The 14,361-nt window shown below is 45.8% G+C and overlaps 2 protein-coding genes across 2 annotated transcripts in view; one reads left to right on the top strand and one right to left on the bottom strand.

Moving 5' to 3' along the window:
* SDCCAG8 (SHH signaling and ciliogenesis regulator SDCCAG8) overlaps positions 1-4,705 on the top strand; it is a gene marked incomplete at its 5' end in the record, with an annotated part of 109,136 nt that extends 104,431 nt beyond the window's left edge. Inside the window, one exon of the mRNA XM_084261782.1 lies at positions 4,360-4,705. The remainder of the gene's footprint in view (positions 1-4,359) is intronic.
* Positions 3,721-14,361, bottom strand: part of AKT3 (AKT serine/threonine kinase 3) — a gene marked incomplete at its 5' end in the record, with an annotated part of 143,192 nt that continues 132,551 nt past the window's right edge. Inside the window, 3 exons of the mRNA XM_084261784.1 lie at positions 3,721-3,826; positions 10,935-11,016; positions 13,782-13,884. Coding sequence (XP_084117910.1) covers positions 3,733-3,826; positions 10,935-11,016; positions 13,782-13,884 — 279 coding nt within the window. The 3' untranslated portion in view covers positions 3,721-3,732. The remainder of the gene's footprint in view (positions 3,827-10,934; positions 11,017-13,781; positions 13,885-14,361) is intronic.

The following is a 14,361-nucleotide window of genomic DNA, read 5'->3' on the forward strand; positions in this document are numbered from 1 at the left end:
ATTTCTGGCACTTCCAGTAGGATTGTCCTTCTGGGGAAGCAGAATCCTCTCCATTTCTTCAGAAAGGCTACAGTTTGTCCTAATAAATCATAAAACTTCAGGTCATGTTGAAAGAAACATTGTATCAATATTTGTATTTGGAGCAGCACTGACTGTTGGAGTTGCAGTATTGCTACATAGTTATAGCAGTTATAGCCTTGTCCAGGTTACTTAACTTGAATTTAAAAGTCCTAGACTTTAAAATTGCATCATTTATTTTAACCTAGGTGACCTAGGCAGAAAAAAAGTCCAACTGGCAAACCTATAACCTTCGTAGGATTAGTTTTAAAAACTCAGATTGCTTCCAGTGCAATGTTGATTTCCAGTGTTAGCTTTGCTACATTGGAGGCAGAAAGGAAGGAGATTTAAAGCAAACAAACAAACAAAAAAGGGATGTCTTTAAATCCAGCAGCTTTCTGGTGTGTTGAGTCTGTTCTTCATGGAAAACTCATTTGGCACCATAAGGAAAATTCTGTGGTTTAAAGTAAATGAAAAAAAGTCATTGTAAAAAAAAAATACTTGATCCTGCTACATGCTGAATTCCCTTACTGGCAGCATGAGTTAAAGGCTTTTAGTGCCCTTGTTGAAGGACCAAGCAAGACAAGTACCACAGGCTTTGAAACCATGTTTCTCGTTCTTAGCAGTGTATTGCAGGCTTTTAAAGAAATAATGCTTTAAAATCTCCTCTGATGGAAAGCAGCTCAGTATTACTTCAGAAGGACGCCTGCCTACAGCGCGGTGACGATGCTCACACCAGAATTTTCATAGAGCTAAACAGCACCGGTGTGGTAACGTGGCCTGGCCTTACAGCATGGGCTGTGCAGAGGCTGCTACCTGAACACGGAACAGATGGCACCAGTGTTTAATAATGTTACTCAGCTTACCATACTCAGGTCCATGTGAAGGTAGGGAAAAGCTGAATTACAGGGTTTACACCTCTCATTTTGGAAGCTTTTGAAAGGAATATTCAAGTTTTGAGTTTCTACCTTTGGAAGTCTCTCTCACACTGCCACTCGCTCCAAGCGAGGAGGTGGAGATAAAGAGATGCTTTGCTCGCTTCCTAAGGTCTCCTCCTGTATCAGCCCCTCCCTGTCAGCAGCCCATCCTCTGCCTGTCCCCTCGCTGTGGCCGAGCCGCTAAACCCATCTCCTCCCCCCTTACAGAAGTCTTGTTTTCCACACTGAGCATGCCTGTGAGCAGAGCGCCTTTCTCCAGGGCAGAAGTTAAAATATACTCACCCGTGACTAGACTCCCACCCTCAGCCCTCCAGTCAGGTAGTGGGAGGTGCTGTCAGAGTTACAGATGTTCTGAGAGGTGGCTTGCTTTGTTTTCTTGCATCGCTGTGAATCCTCAGTGAGGTGCCAGCAGTGAAAGTGGTGCTTGACAGGCTCCCAAGTGTCCTGCTTGCTTTATTTTTTTCCATTGTTTGTTACAGAAAACAAGTAGCCTGTCTATCTCTGATGTCAGAAGTGGTTTAGGCTGGTCCTTACACAGCTCTCAACTCTGCTTCAGGACACCTGAAGAACGCTTAGGTTACTGGGGAGATAACTATTGTTTTAGTGTAGTCTAAACGCTTAAAAATAGTGTCTCTGCCAGGTATTTGTGCCAGCCAGTGACATTCCAGGCACAGGGTTCCTTGTTGGGTTTTTGTCTGGTTGTTTTTTAAGGAGTTGGAAAGAAAGTCCTTGTTATTCCTCAGGTGGAGTTGTCAGGGTGGTAGGAGGGAAGCTGCGTCAGAGATGGGCACAGGTAGCCTGCTGCTTGCTGCCTGACTGCCCTGGTATGACACTTCAAGCACTGCATCACCCCCTTTAGCTCTGCAGTTTGTGAATCTGCAGGTGTAGGAGGCCCGTACCCCCTCTTGCAGTGTCTGGCCAGTGAGTTAAACTTGGCCCTCCTGAATGCTCCATGGTGGGTTTTGCATCTGTGCAAATGAGGATCGGGGCACCTAAGCCACCTGAATGTTTTCCAACCAAAGGAGGTGGTAGTGGTTCCTTTCCCCTCCACTACAAGTGGTGTTAACAGCAAGTGAACCATTCCAATGCCTGTGGTTCTACTTCTACAAAAACTCCCAACCTGTACAGCTAAGGATACCCACCTCCCAACCAAAACAGGTGAGGGGGGGAATGGTGGGAGGAACCTGAGCAGTTTGTGCTGCAGAGCTCTGCTCACTGAGGTTTTTCAAGACTGGCAAAGCCCCTGTCCCTGACTTTCAGTGACCGATTCCATCACCAAAACTGGTGAAGGGTCTGGAGCACAAGCCTTATGAGGAGCATCTGAGGGAACTGGGGCTGTTCAGCCTGGAGGAGAGGGGGCTGAGGGGAGACCTTATCGGTCTCTATAGCTACCTGAAAGGAGGTTGTAGCCAGGTGGTTACTTGTCCTAAGTAACAAATGATGGGACAAGAGGAAACAGCCTCAAGTTGTGTCAGGGATGTTTACATTGGGTATCAGGAAATATTTCTTCACCAAAAGGGTTGTCTATCGTTGGAACAGGCTGCCTGGGGAAGTGGTTGAGTTACCATCCCTGGAGGTCGCGTGTAGCTGTGATGCTTAGAGACGTGGTTTAGTGATGGACTTGGCGGTGCTGGGCTAATATTTGGACTCGGTGACTTAAGCACGTTTTCCAACCAGACCAAGCCTGTGATTTGCCAGTTACCCAGACATTAGGAGTGGGAGTTCTGTGGCCATTTAGTTCAACAGCTGTGTGTCTCAAATGTGACTGCTTTAGCTTCCAGACTCTTGCACAGAGGGGTCTCGGCCCCATTTGTGCTGTATTTTTAAAGCATGTAGGGCCTGGGTGCAGTCAGGTGGAGACATGCTGCTGAGGGTCAGCATCTCACAAAGCATTAACAGTGGGTAACTGGTGGCAAGAGCCATGTAGGTGCCCTGAGGCTTTGGGGTATCATTACTCAGCTGCCTCACTGCAGACAGGGCTGAGCAAAGGTGTTTTGTAGCTGCAGGTGACATGAGAAAATGGCAGTTTTGAGTTAGAGGCACACACCACAATGTGACGTTTCCAGGGTAGAAATGTTTTGAGGTTCGGTGGTCTGAAAAGGGCTGCTTGAAGAGCAGGCGGGTCTCTATGTGGGGGGACAGCACTCACTTTAGTAGCGAGGGGGAGAGCAGTGAGAGACCATGCTGGGCTCCCACCCAGGCCGCTGAGGCCAGCTGCGTGGCAGAGGAATGGGGGGGCTTGGGGATGTTGTCAGCCACCTGCAGTTCCAGGAGCTGAGAGTTTGGGGGAAAGGGTGGGTGTGTGGGTGGGGGAGGGTGGGCAGGGGTGGGTTGCCTTTTTAATCTCCTCCTGTACCATCATGCTGGGGGTGGAGGGGGTCACTGCAGTGTGGAGCAGGTTAACCCAGGGCTGTCGCTCACCAGCCACTGCCAGTGAATTCAGGCCCGGAGGCTGTCGGTGCCTGCAGTCCGTTTCTGCCTGCCCTGGCTGCAGACACAGCTGTAGCAGCGGGTGTTGGTGCATGGATTTCAGTGCACTTGTATGCGTGTTAATTAAAACCAGTAACTCTCCCCTGAACTGCAGCTTCATAAATTCTCCTGGTTTAACTTGCCCCTAATCGCGTTACCGACTAAAGGGGGGGGGGGGGGGGGAGCAAAACCCTCAAGCCCTCTAATGCAAAATCAGTCAAAGTAGAAAGTTTATTTTTATTTCTGAGGTCATTTACATCTCTTAAATTCAAATTTCAGAACTCCAGTGGCTTAATTCCAGGTAGCTCCCCCAGCTCCAGTAGAGTTTGATGCCTCGCTCCAAAGTCAGCCCTGAGGTGCTCCTGAGGAGGCAGAGGCAAAAGCTGTGGCAGGAGCTTCGAAACGGCGCGTCAGCCTTCCCACCAGAGGTTTCCCACCGGCGCCCAGGCAGCAGGTTCCCGTTTGCTGCAGCTGCCCACCCGGGCGCACGCCGCACGATGCGCAGTAAACACTCTCCAGCACAAACCTGCCCCCTCCTTCCTGGAAAGGGGACGGGGCAGGATCTCAGACGTGCCCCAAAACAAGAGCTTGGTTATTTACTGCTAAACACGACCGATGTCTAAAGCTCATGGAGATCCTGTTTTTCAGAAATCAAATAGCTCTTGCTTTGCTACCCGCGAGACCTCTGATCGGAGGAAGAGGCGAGGACAGCAGGCCTGCAGGAAGTGCAGGCTTTGAAACAGCACTTGTTTACATTGCATTACCACAGGCTTAACCATTTCTGGATTTCTCTTCTAAGAACTCGCCCGCGGGCTGGAGTGACACAAATGAGAAACACGAGCAATGCGCTACAGGCTACTTACTTACACGCCCGTCTCTCTCTGTTTTCTTTCAGGTCTGCCCTGCGCCCTGGCTGAAACTTGGGCAGGTCTGAGGCTCACCAAAGCCACCTTTGCAGCAACCAGGCACACTGGCTGGTGAACTCCAACTGGTTTCTGTTTCTTTGTAACTACAGCAATATTTCACAGCATTACCCATCTACTGAACCCCTGGAGAAGACGGCAGACTCTTCAGAGAGAGAAGATTAGGCTAGCAGGCCACTTCTAACAGCTATTATGTTGTGTGGACTTTTGATTCAGAATTCCTACTATTTTTTATAAAATTTTTAATCTAATTTTTTTAGTTGACCATAGATGTCTTATTTACAGATCGTAAGACCAATAAACTTAATTGGACTGTTATGTTCCTTGTTCTGTCCTTCTGAATTGAAGGGAACGCGTGTGCCTGGGGAGGGACAAGGGGACTGTTTGTAAGTCCCTGTGCTCCTGTTCTGTAACGTGATACTGGAGTCTATCCAGGAGCTTTATGTTTACATGGTATTTGTCACTTTTTATGCAGAGTGAGAGTCCCAGCAACCACTGATCCATCAGAAATGCGTAAGCATGGTTGAGAAGTATCCCCGGTAACGTGGAAGAATTTCCATGGGGCAGATTTCCCTGCAAAAGGTTCACTGGGTAAAGCCTTTAAGAGAATGGAACTCTTAATTAGCACAGATTGACCTTTAGTTGCAGTGCTGGGCTCCCACCACTAAAGGGGTGCAGGCAGACTCCCATCCTGCAAGGACAGGAAATCCTCAGCAGTCCAGGGCTGGGCACCATCTGAACCTGGCTTCAAGCTACTGAGCTCACCACGCTTGGTGGATGCAGGTGGAGGGCTTTTCTGCTGGTTAACTGTGCACTTGTGTTTTTAGAAGTTACTTTCCAAATACCAGTCTGTTTCAGAAAGAATGTAGCTGAATCCTTTGCTAACTGTAAGCTAAGGACATTAGATAAAAGTTTCTCTACCTGTTACACACAGTGCAGCTGTAGCATTGCAGTAGTAAAGGAGGAAAAAAGTGCAAAGAGCAGTTCCTGGTTACTAAAGCTACCTCTGCCAGCAGGAATGCATGGACCCTAACAGGAGCGGAGTAACAGTACCAGGGCTCAGCTACATTCGCTGTGGGACACTCTTTCCTTCCCTTGTATTTTAAGACTCACTAGGGGTACAGTCCAACATCAAAGTGCTTGTTCCCATTTCCCTTCCCTGACAGCCCCATGGGAACCCCTTCCTGAACAGCTTCACCAGTGGCACAAGAAACCTGTTGGAAATGGCCTCAGGTCTTTAGAACTCCTCTCTAGTCAAATGCTGGGTTTTCCACGCTAATCAGGCTGGCAGTTTAAGGTGGTTACACAGGTAGGAATAGACATTTATAAATGTAGGAATATGCAAACAATTTTTTTTCTCATTTATTTTTTTATTATTCCACAGCATATACTTCTGTTTCAGTAGGAGAAAGAGCCCGTAGGCTGCACACACAAAGGGACAGGGGCACCTCATCACGACACAGAGGCTTCACTGAGATCCCGGAGCTGCCCCGGCCTGAGGCACAGCCGGACCCTCAACCTTCCTGGACCTGCCTCACCTACCAGGTGCGTCCTGTGGCTGGGTGCAGAGCACCCCTGCCTCTCTGCCTCCCCTGTGCACCGGCCTCTTTCATTTCAACAAAGCATCCTGGGCTGCAAGGAGCCTGTAGCCGCAGCTGGAAGGAGGTTTTTATACTCGTCCCAGGCATGGGCTCAGTTCATTATGTTGCTGGGAGTCTAGAAGGAATCGATTTCCCTGCAGCAGCTACTCTACGTTGTAGCAATTAATTAGTCATTAAGCACAGACAGCAGCAGGTCTACCTGGCTCGGGTCTCCCCCACCCCCCACTTCTACTTAGCTGCAACGTGGGAAGTTTGACAAAGTTTGCAAGTGTCAGACCAGGGGACCCAATCTGTCCGTCTGTCTGTCTGACAAGGCTGGGGAGGGGAAAAAAAAAAAAGAAAAAAAAAAAAAAAAAGAAAAAAGAGGGAAAAACCTGAGACCCGGATGCAGCACCTCGATTCTAGGGAAGCGTTCCTGTCAGAACGGAGCTACAATGCAGCTGACCGGCTGCTTTAGGGACACTCAGCCCTCCTGACCGGCCCTGGGGCAGCCTGTGGGCTTCAAAGAGTCCCCCATCTGAGGCGCCCTGCGTAGCCCACCTTCCCATTCCTTCCTGTACCCTAACACATCACCTAGCGCTGGGCTGTGAGGCTATGGCAGTCCTTAGATCACGTAACACGTGGGTGTTCTGGCAGGAACATAGCCCCCCCACCCCGTAACTGCTACTTGAAAAGCGTAACCCCAATTTACTTTCCCAAGCACCACGCACCCCGCAGGGCTGGCGCAGCCACTGGTGGGCAAAGAGCCTCGCTCCAAAGCAACGATACATCTTGCTTAGTCATAAAAACTTCTTTTTTTTTTTTTCCTTTTAGACAACACTGTAACTTAAGAATGTACAGGCTGAAACTGATCACCCAGGATTTGAAATACGTCACAGCGAGTTACAGGTATCACTAGTACTTCACAGCAAATAAAACTGGTAACTAAACATGCACAGATCATCATATATACACAGTGATAAAAAAATAACGATGTACATTTTCTCGTAAGAAGAAATTAAGTAAATTCTTTGTGCATTTCAGGATTGAAACATCTAACCTATATAAAATTACTTTAAAATATGAAGTAAATATTTAACCCAAAACTTGAGAAATCTTTTGTCATCTGCAATATAGCCTTCTTGCTTCAGTTTTCCTTTCTCCAACACAGAGCAACTCGGGAATTTTCTCCTCTAAGATATTTAACAGTAATGTGCAGATATAAAAAAATACGTCCTTTGTGGCAAGCTTGAACATACATATATATATATATATTTACAGACCTCCAGAACAAATTAGCATTAAAAAACACAGAAGTAGCAGATTGACATAGTGCTTTATTTAAGCTGTCTGTACGAAGGAAAATAATGTGCATCCCTATCATATACGTGTAAAAATACTAAGGATGTACAGTGTACAAAAACAGTTTCTTGTAGTTATTTCACATCCTTGTGGGTCATATACTTAAGGAAATAAACAGTTTAAGTATGACCAACAGTAATACGGTTTCTTGGGTTCATAGTCGTGTCTGCTTAATATCCTTAACCATATGACTAGATCTTGCATGGATCTAATGAAAGAACTAGCAAGGTCAAGAAATGTCACAAACTCTAAAGCTACAGGGAGGTAATTCAATTACCAATTTAGAGGTTTTTTTATTTAAATAAATACTTTACATTTCATGCTTGCCTGTAATGCACTACCAGGAGCAAGATAAGGAAATTTCTACTGTAGACAGTACAAACAGTAGCAGCAAAGTGTGTACATTGAGGTGTAATATATAGACCCTGCAGTTAGTAAGGAAAGACCTTACTTTTGTACTCTAGGAGAAGCACATGGCCCCTGCAAGAACAGTCAGCTTTAAGAAGCCGCAAGTAAAGATGGAGGAAAAAAAAAACAAACCAAAAAGTAAAACAATACTGGAATAAACGTTCTTTCAGCGACAGGAATGTACTGGAAGATGGATTAGTGTGGAAAGCGAAGCTGTGTGCAAAACTGCCAAAACCCAACCAGAAATGACCTCTCTATCTATCTCCTCCGCGATGGCTGCAGTACAAGAGGGCATACTGTATGTCATGGAAGTCAGTACAAGCTGGAGTCAAAGTCTGAAACGTGCTGCGCGCAAAAGGCTCGCCCAGGTAACCAGCCGCCACCTCCTGTCCAAATCCAACCACAACCGCCACCGGCAAAAGCAGAGAGCTTCCGGCGTTCCTCCCGGCCCTGCCCGCCCCTCTGCCTTTCACCTAACACTGGTAAGAGAGAGAATCCCCCACGCCCGGGCAGCGCGAAGGGGCCGCCCACCCTCTCTGCAGCGGAAACTTGATCACCGGCCCTTTGGAAGGCAGACAGGTCAAGGCACGGTGAAGTCGTGCAAAGGTTTCCAGATAGATCACTGGCGGATACTGCCCGCGATCCGCATTCTAACCAGCTGCGCGGCGGTGAGCTAACCACAGGGTCTCTGCTGCGCACGAGGAGCGGCTGGCCAGAGGCACGGCGCCAGCTGTCGATAGCTGGAGGTGCCCTGTGCCGAGAAATTTATTGCTATTTCAAGCTGAAAACACAAGGGGAAAAACACAGGCGTGTAACACAGATTTTGGGTCACCGTAGTTGTAGTCTGTGGGCACGAGGCCTTTGCAGAGAACTAATTAATGCCCATCTATCAAATACTCGGTTATTTCGGTCACTCGCTCCCCGTGCCAGTGTAGACACCTCTACGCTACCGGCGCGGAACAGACCTGCGACACGTTTCCCGTGCTCCCCTCTCTGCAGAGGCAGAACCTCTCCCCGTGCTTAGTGTTACAAGGTGACAGGACGAGGTCCTGTGCAGTTAGAACATACCTCGTGACGCGTTTCTGACCGATCATCCGTCCCATCCTAAAGGTAAAAGACTAAACGCAAACAATTGTCTACACCAGTCTGCGTCGTTAGCTGCCTTGCTGAACCGCCCGCCTGCCCCTTGGCCATCCCAGCACACGCACTGCCAGCAGTGGGCTTCACACTCGGACACGCGACTGCCAACACCAAGAGGCCTTGACTCGTCTGCTCAGTCACACAAACGCCACCAGGAAGAAAAACTCTGCGCTACCGCAGTCTTCGGGGGAGCTAACAAGAGCCAAACGCAGAGATCCTTCCAATGATAATCCCACGGAGTCAGGGTTCTCAGGTGCCGTTAGCAAGGGCACGTGCGCGCTACCGCCGCACCGCGTGACCTCCCGACTCCTAGCACCACGGGGTTTATTATTCAGATTATCATTGCTGAAGAACAAAGCTAAAGGTTACTGTTAGATACAGCTCTTGGGAAATGGAAAGACCTTTTCCTATCAGTGGAGCGTTTCTGAATTCACTCGGGTACCGCGGTTACACGTAACGCGCTGGGTTTCGGGACTCTTTTGGTCGAGGGAAAACCTTGCTTGAGAATGGCTGATCCCAGAATTTTACTCTTTTCATTATTAAAGTGCTTTTCTTGTAATCGCTGTGGTCTCATTGTTCAAATGCATTTCCTTCATATCGACCAGAAATTTGCTATTGTGCCGGCAGGCTCTCACCTCCCATCTATCCTCAATGGAGCACAAGGGGTAGCTTTTTCTTTGTCTGGTTTTAACCCTTTGGCAGGTGAAGCTGGGATTCCTCACCTCCACTGCCAAAGAATTAAGACAATGTTTCATTCACCAAAATCTGATGCTAAGCAGTATGTACAACTTCAGAGCCTTGTTAAAATTTCCACATGGGAGAAAAGTGCATTATTCCCTTCAGCTTGTACAGTCCTTCCATCGATTACAAAATTAACTGCTAGAAGCCTGTTCTATCTAAGATGTAGCAGCATTTGCAAACATGACACATACAATCCTTATCTCTAAAAATAAATACTACTGCAGTATAACAAAAAAAAACCAAACCCCCAAATGATTAAAAAAAAAACAAACAAAAAAAACCCCAAACAAAGACTATTCAAAGTTAAACACCTGGAGAAAAAAGCTAATTCACAAACTCAAAAACAAGTAAGGCAAACACCTGTTTACCTTGGTGCACACATTTTGGTGAAAAGCAATACCATTATGCCTGTCTACATTCTTCAGCCATCAGAGGTGATGTATATCATGAAAGGAAAAGAAAAGCATGAGAAAGATGTTATCTGGTGCAAATTATAAGACCCTTTAAACAACTCCCAACTGCTGCTTTTATGCCTTCACTTCTTGCATGTATAATGTTCGATTCTCCATGATTGCACGTGAACCTGGAAGTTCTAAGTGGCAGGCTGGGTGAGCCCAGCCCTTCTGCTTCTTCTGTAGTATCCAACAGTAATTAAAAAATAATATATATATATATTTATATATATCAACAGTTTAAGTCCTTCTCTCAAAACGTTTCCCAAACAAATTTCAGCCAGATGTTAATGACAGAGACCTGCTTCAAGTAATGATATGCCTAACAACAAAACCCTTGCATATGTACATCACCACCCCTATGTTTCCTTGTTCTAACCAGCACAAACAGATGCAAGAAAATGTTATAGACTGGTCTTTTTTTTTTTCTCTCTCTCTTTTTTTTTTAAGACTAATTACAATTTTGATTCATCTGGAAGAAGATAAGCTGGACCAACACTTTTTTTTTTTGTTTAGCCTCCACTGTGAGGAAAAACAGATGACTACTTGTGCACAAAGTGTACAGTGCTGAAGTCAAGTCATCTACCTTCAAAGAAACTGTTAGTAACTTCTTGATATTGCTGTTACACTGAGACTGTGGGCAGCAGCAACAGCAGGAGAGCATAGTAGAGAGAGATCTCAAATTTCATGCAAAACCAAAACAGATTTTAGGGAGGTTTGGGAAAGCAACTTGTTCAATTTGGAACAGTCTCTGAAAGTGCCCCCCGCTATCTCAAATAGTATCTAGCACTGGTGGTGATGTTCAAGAATCATTTTCAGTGATAAACCTAAGATGACAGTGAAGCAGCAGAACAGAAAAGTTACTCTCGTCCACTTGCAGAGTAGGAAAACTGGGGGAAATGCGGCCGCCTCTCATTGTCCATGCAGTCCATACCGTCCTCGTCATCTGCAGGAAGGGAGAAGTGCCAAACGTCACTGCCTGTGCCACACGATGCCATTAGTCACCTGACACACAGAACGTCTTTCAGGGTTCAATCCTGAAGTTGAAGTCTCGGGTTGAAGTTAGACCACAGTTCATGCGGGCTGATTCCAGGGTGAGCTGGTCTGTCTGACTGGGCCTATCACCTGAGAACTTCAATCACTACAACCCGTTCTAGGCTGATCAGAACCTGGCAGCACAGAAGCCGACTGCTGGGTGAAGCGGCCAGTTGTCATTGTCTCCTAAGATGAGCTCAGGAAACTGTCACCTTACTGGAGATGTATTTAGGAATACCTCCCTTTCCAAGGGGATCAAAAGGAAAAACAGCTACAAAATGAACAACTCCTGCAGGTTCTAGGTGTTTCAATACTGACATTATTTTCTTTAGTAAACTCTTTATTTTCAGTGTGTTTACTGGGATCAGAGGAAACACGGACTAAGCCAAATTCATAAATATTTTTATTTACACGATTCCTGCAGTGCCAATGGAAACCAGGCACCAGATGTTGCCTAACTAACTTGTGAGAATATGGATCTACGTTCTCACATGGATTTTTTTAACAGTGCTTATCCTTAAAGACTCCTATGGCAACTGTGACTCTAATGATGTATTTATATGCAGCCTTTCAGGATGGCATATCTTTTGTATCTTCACATAGCATCTACATGGCAATAAAGCAGAGTTAATGCAGGTTTAAGCAATAGCTACAATTAGGCTGCTTGACTTCAGCAGTGCCTCTCAGTTCCCAGAACTGCAAATACAACCTCCCTTCTGCACTGTGGGTTTAACTGACGTTAATGGACAGAGCTTGGTTGTTTTGCTGTCGGTTTGATTACTGCAGATAGCAGGTCTAGTTTCAATATTCACTTAGCATGATTTCTAAAATGTTGATATCTAAATAACTAACTGTCCTAAAAGTTATGAAAGTTATTTCTGTAACTACAAAAAGTCTTTAGTTCAGCAATAACTTTCAGACACGCAGCTACTAGCCCTCCAACCCTTAAACACATAATTAATCCTCTTTTGCATAATCACATCAGGCAGAGTGATACCATATTGCAGACAATACACTTACTTGTAGATACTAAAAGAAAAAGAATTACAATTAGTTTCTTGTAATGCTCAGAAAAGGGGAAACCCTGCTGTGGTCCTTGACAACTGCAGCTCATGAAAACGGGCAGCATTCTCCTGGTCCACGCAGCACAAGAGAAACTCCACCTCTGTGCTGCTGGTGATGGGACTTAGTGCAGCCTAGGGCGAGGCAGCCCTGCCAGCTCTATGGGAGGGCTTCCCACATCAGGAAGGCCAGAGCAGATCTCTGCACTGCTGCTGGTCATCACACCCCATTTTATTATTACTACGATTGGATGGATGCAGCCCATGCTAAATTTCATGCTGCAGCAGCCACACTGCTGCCAGAGGCCAGGCCAGGTACTTTGGGTAAGTCAGTCATTTCCCTGCTCTGAATTTGACCAATTTAAAGCTGAACGCTCTGCAGCGCCCATGAATTTTGCATTGCTTCAGCCCTTGATAGGTAAATAGCCATTCTCATCGTGTATGTGGAGCTTCAAGAGACTCTGACTTCATCAGCTCCAAGTTAATCCGAAGTCTAAAAAGCTTTGTTTGAATTACAAATACAAACAAATTCTTGTCAAGACAGATGGGAGGAAAAAGGGTTATTTTTTTCACAGCAGGGAGACTTCACATCACTTAAATAACTGTGTCCAACACAACAAATGCAAAATCCAGAAAATACTCCAGACCCATATACCAGCAGAAAGCTGCAGCTAAGCCTGAGACTCTTGAAACACCAAAAAAATGAGCTAGCTCTATGAATTGGTAATCAACCTCAACTCTAGCCTTTACTGTCTACCTTTGTGATCCTCCCTCCACAACCCCCAATAAAAACAAAAAACCAAAAAACCAACCCACAAGCCCAAAACGAAACCTGTCTTAGAAAGGAAATTCATCCAAGAACTCAACAGCCAGATTTGTAACTGCTCTGGCTTGGTAAGTACCACTGCCAAAGCCCTAGCTTGGCCCATCAGATCCCAATCCTTACGTGTAGTGCAGAAGATGATGAAAGTACAAGCAGTGAAGTTGCATTCACTCCAATAAAGCAACTCTGTGCAAGGCCCAGTGCAGGGTTCTATCTATATTCATAATTTCTTTAAGATCTCTGCTGAGCCACAGGACTTCATAGAAAATTTCATTTTCAAGTAACTGATACCTACACAAGAACATCCACTCATCTCTGGCAGCTCTTTTTTTATTTCTTTTGGTCTTCAAAGTATTTTAAAATGTGCCTAATTCACCAAACCTCAAGAACCCCCTGAAGCCACTCATGGTGTTCCCATGTTTAAAGCAGGGTCCATGTTCCAAGTACTTTACTGAACTGGGACTGTTACTGTCAACCAGCAAGTTTGTGGTTTTACCCTGTTTAAAAGAGACCAACCCCCCACCCTGCAAAATGGCAAGCAACCCCTCCCCCTCCACCAATACCACCACCAAAACCCAACCCAGAGTGAACCCAGAGTGATCTAATATTCTAAGCTTTGTAATCACTCCTTCTTTAAAAGAACGCTGTCACTGAGGGTTACTCTTACATAATTCCATGTGAAGACTTTTGCTAATAACAGAGAGCAGCTTTTCCCATTCCAACTGAAAACCAAAACCCCACCTCACACAGTGCTTTATAAGCTGGTTATTTAAGTTATGCTTTCTGACTTACATTTCTCAGGCGGTGTTATTGTAATAGTCTGAGCTGTAAATTCTTCATCGAAATACCTGGTGTCCGTCTCAGATGTCACTTGAGGTTTGAAAGGAGGTACAAGCTGAAAGGGACCAAGAAACACACTGAAATTACTATACCTGAAACCCGTCAAATTATCACCAGGAAAAGGAGCAAGTTTTCCTTTTTCCCCTACACACTAGATCAAATGAGTAGATTTTTATCCAGAAGAATTATTCATATTAATTCTTAATACTTTGCAGTTTAGGATGAGGCATACAACAAAGATTAAACTGTGGTAAAATGCATAAATGGGGCACTTAAGCAGCAAGAGAACAGCAAAGGAAACCTAAACAAAAGCATGTGCAGGGGCTTAAGTTAACACTCACACAAAGCCTCTCTCCACTTTTAATTGCCATTACAAATGCCCAGATGAATTCCCATTCATTCCAAATCCAGGGAAGAGGGAATGGTAGTTGAGAGTAAGATGCACAGATACAACTCAACAGTTGAGCGCAGCAGCACGAAGGTTTCCGAATTCTCTCCACACTCTGCCTCCTTCCCTCGCAGCACCGCTCCT

This window comes from Gallinula chloropus, assembly GCF_964237585.1.
Source record: "Gallinula chloropus genome assembly, chromosome: 3".
In the NCBI taxonomy this organism is placed as follows: Eukaryota; Metazoa; Chordata; class Aves; order Gruiformes; family Rallidae; genus Gallinula; species Gallinula chloropus.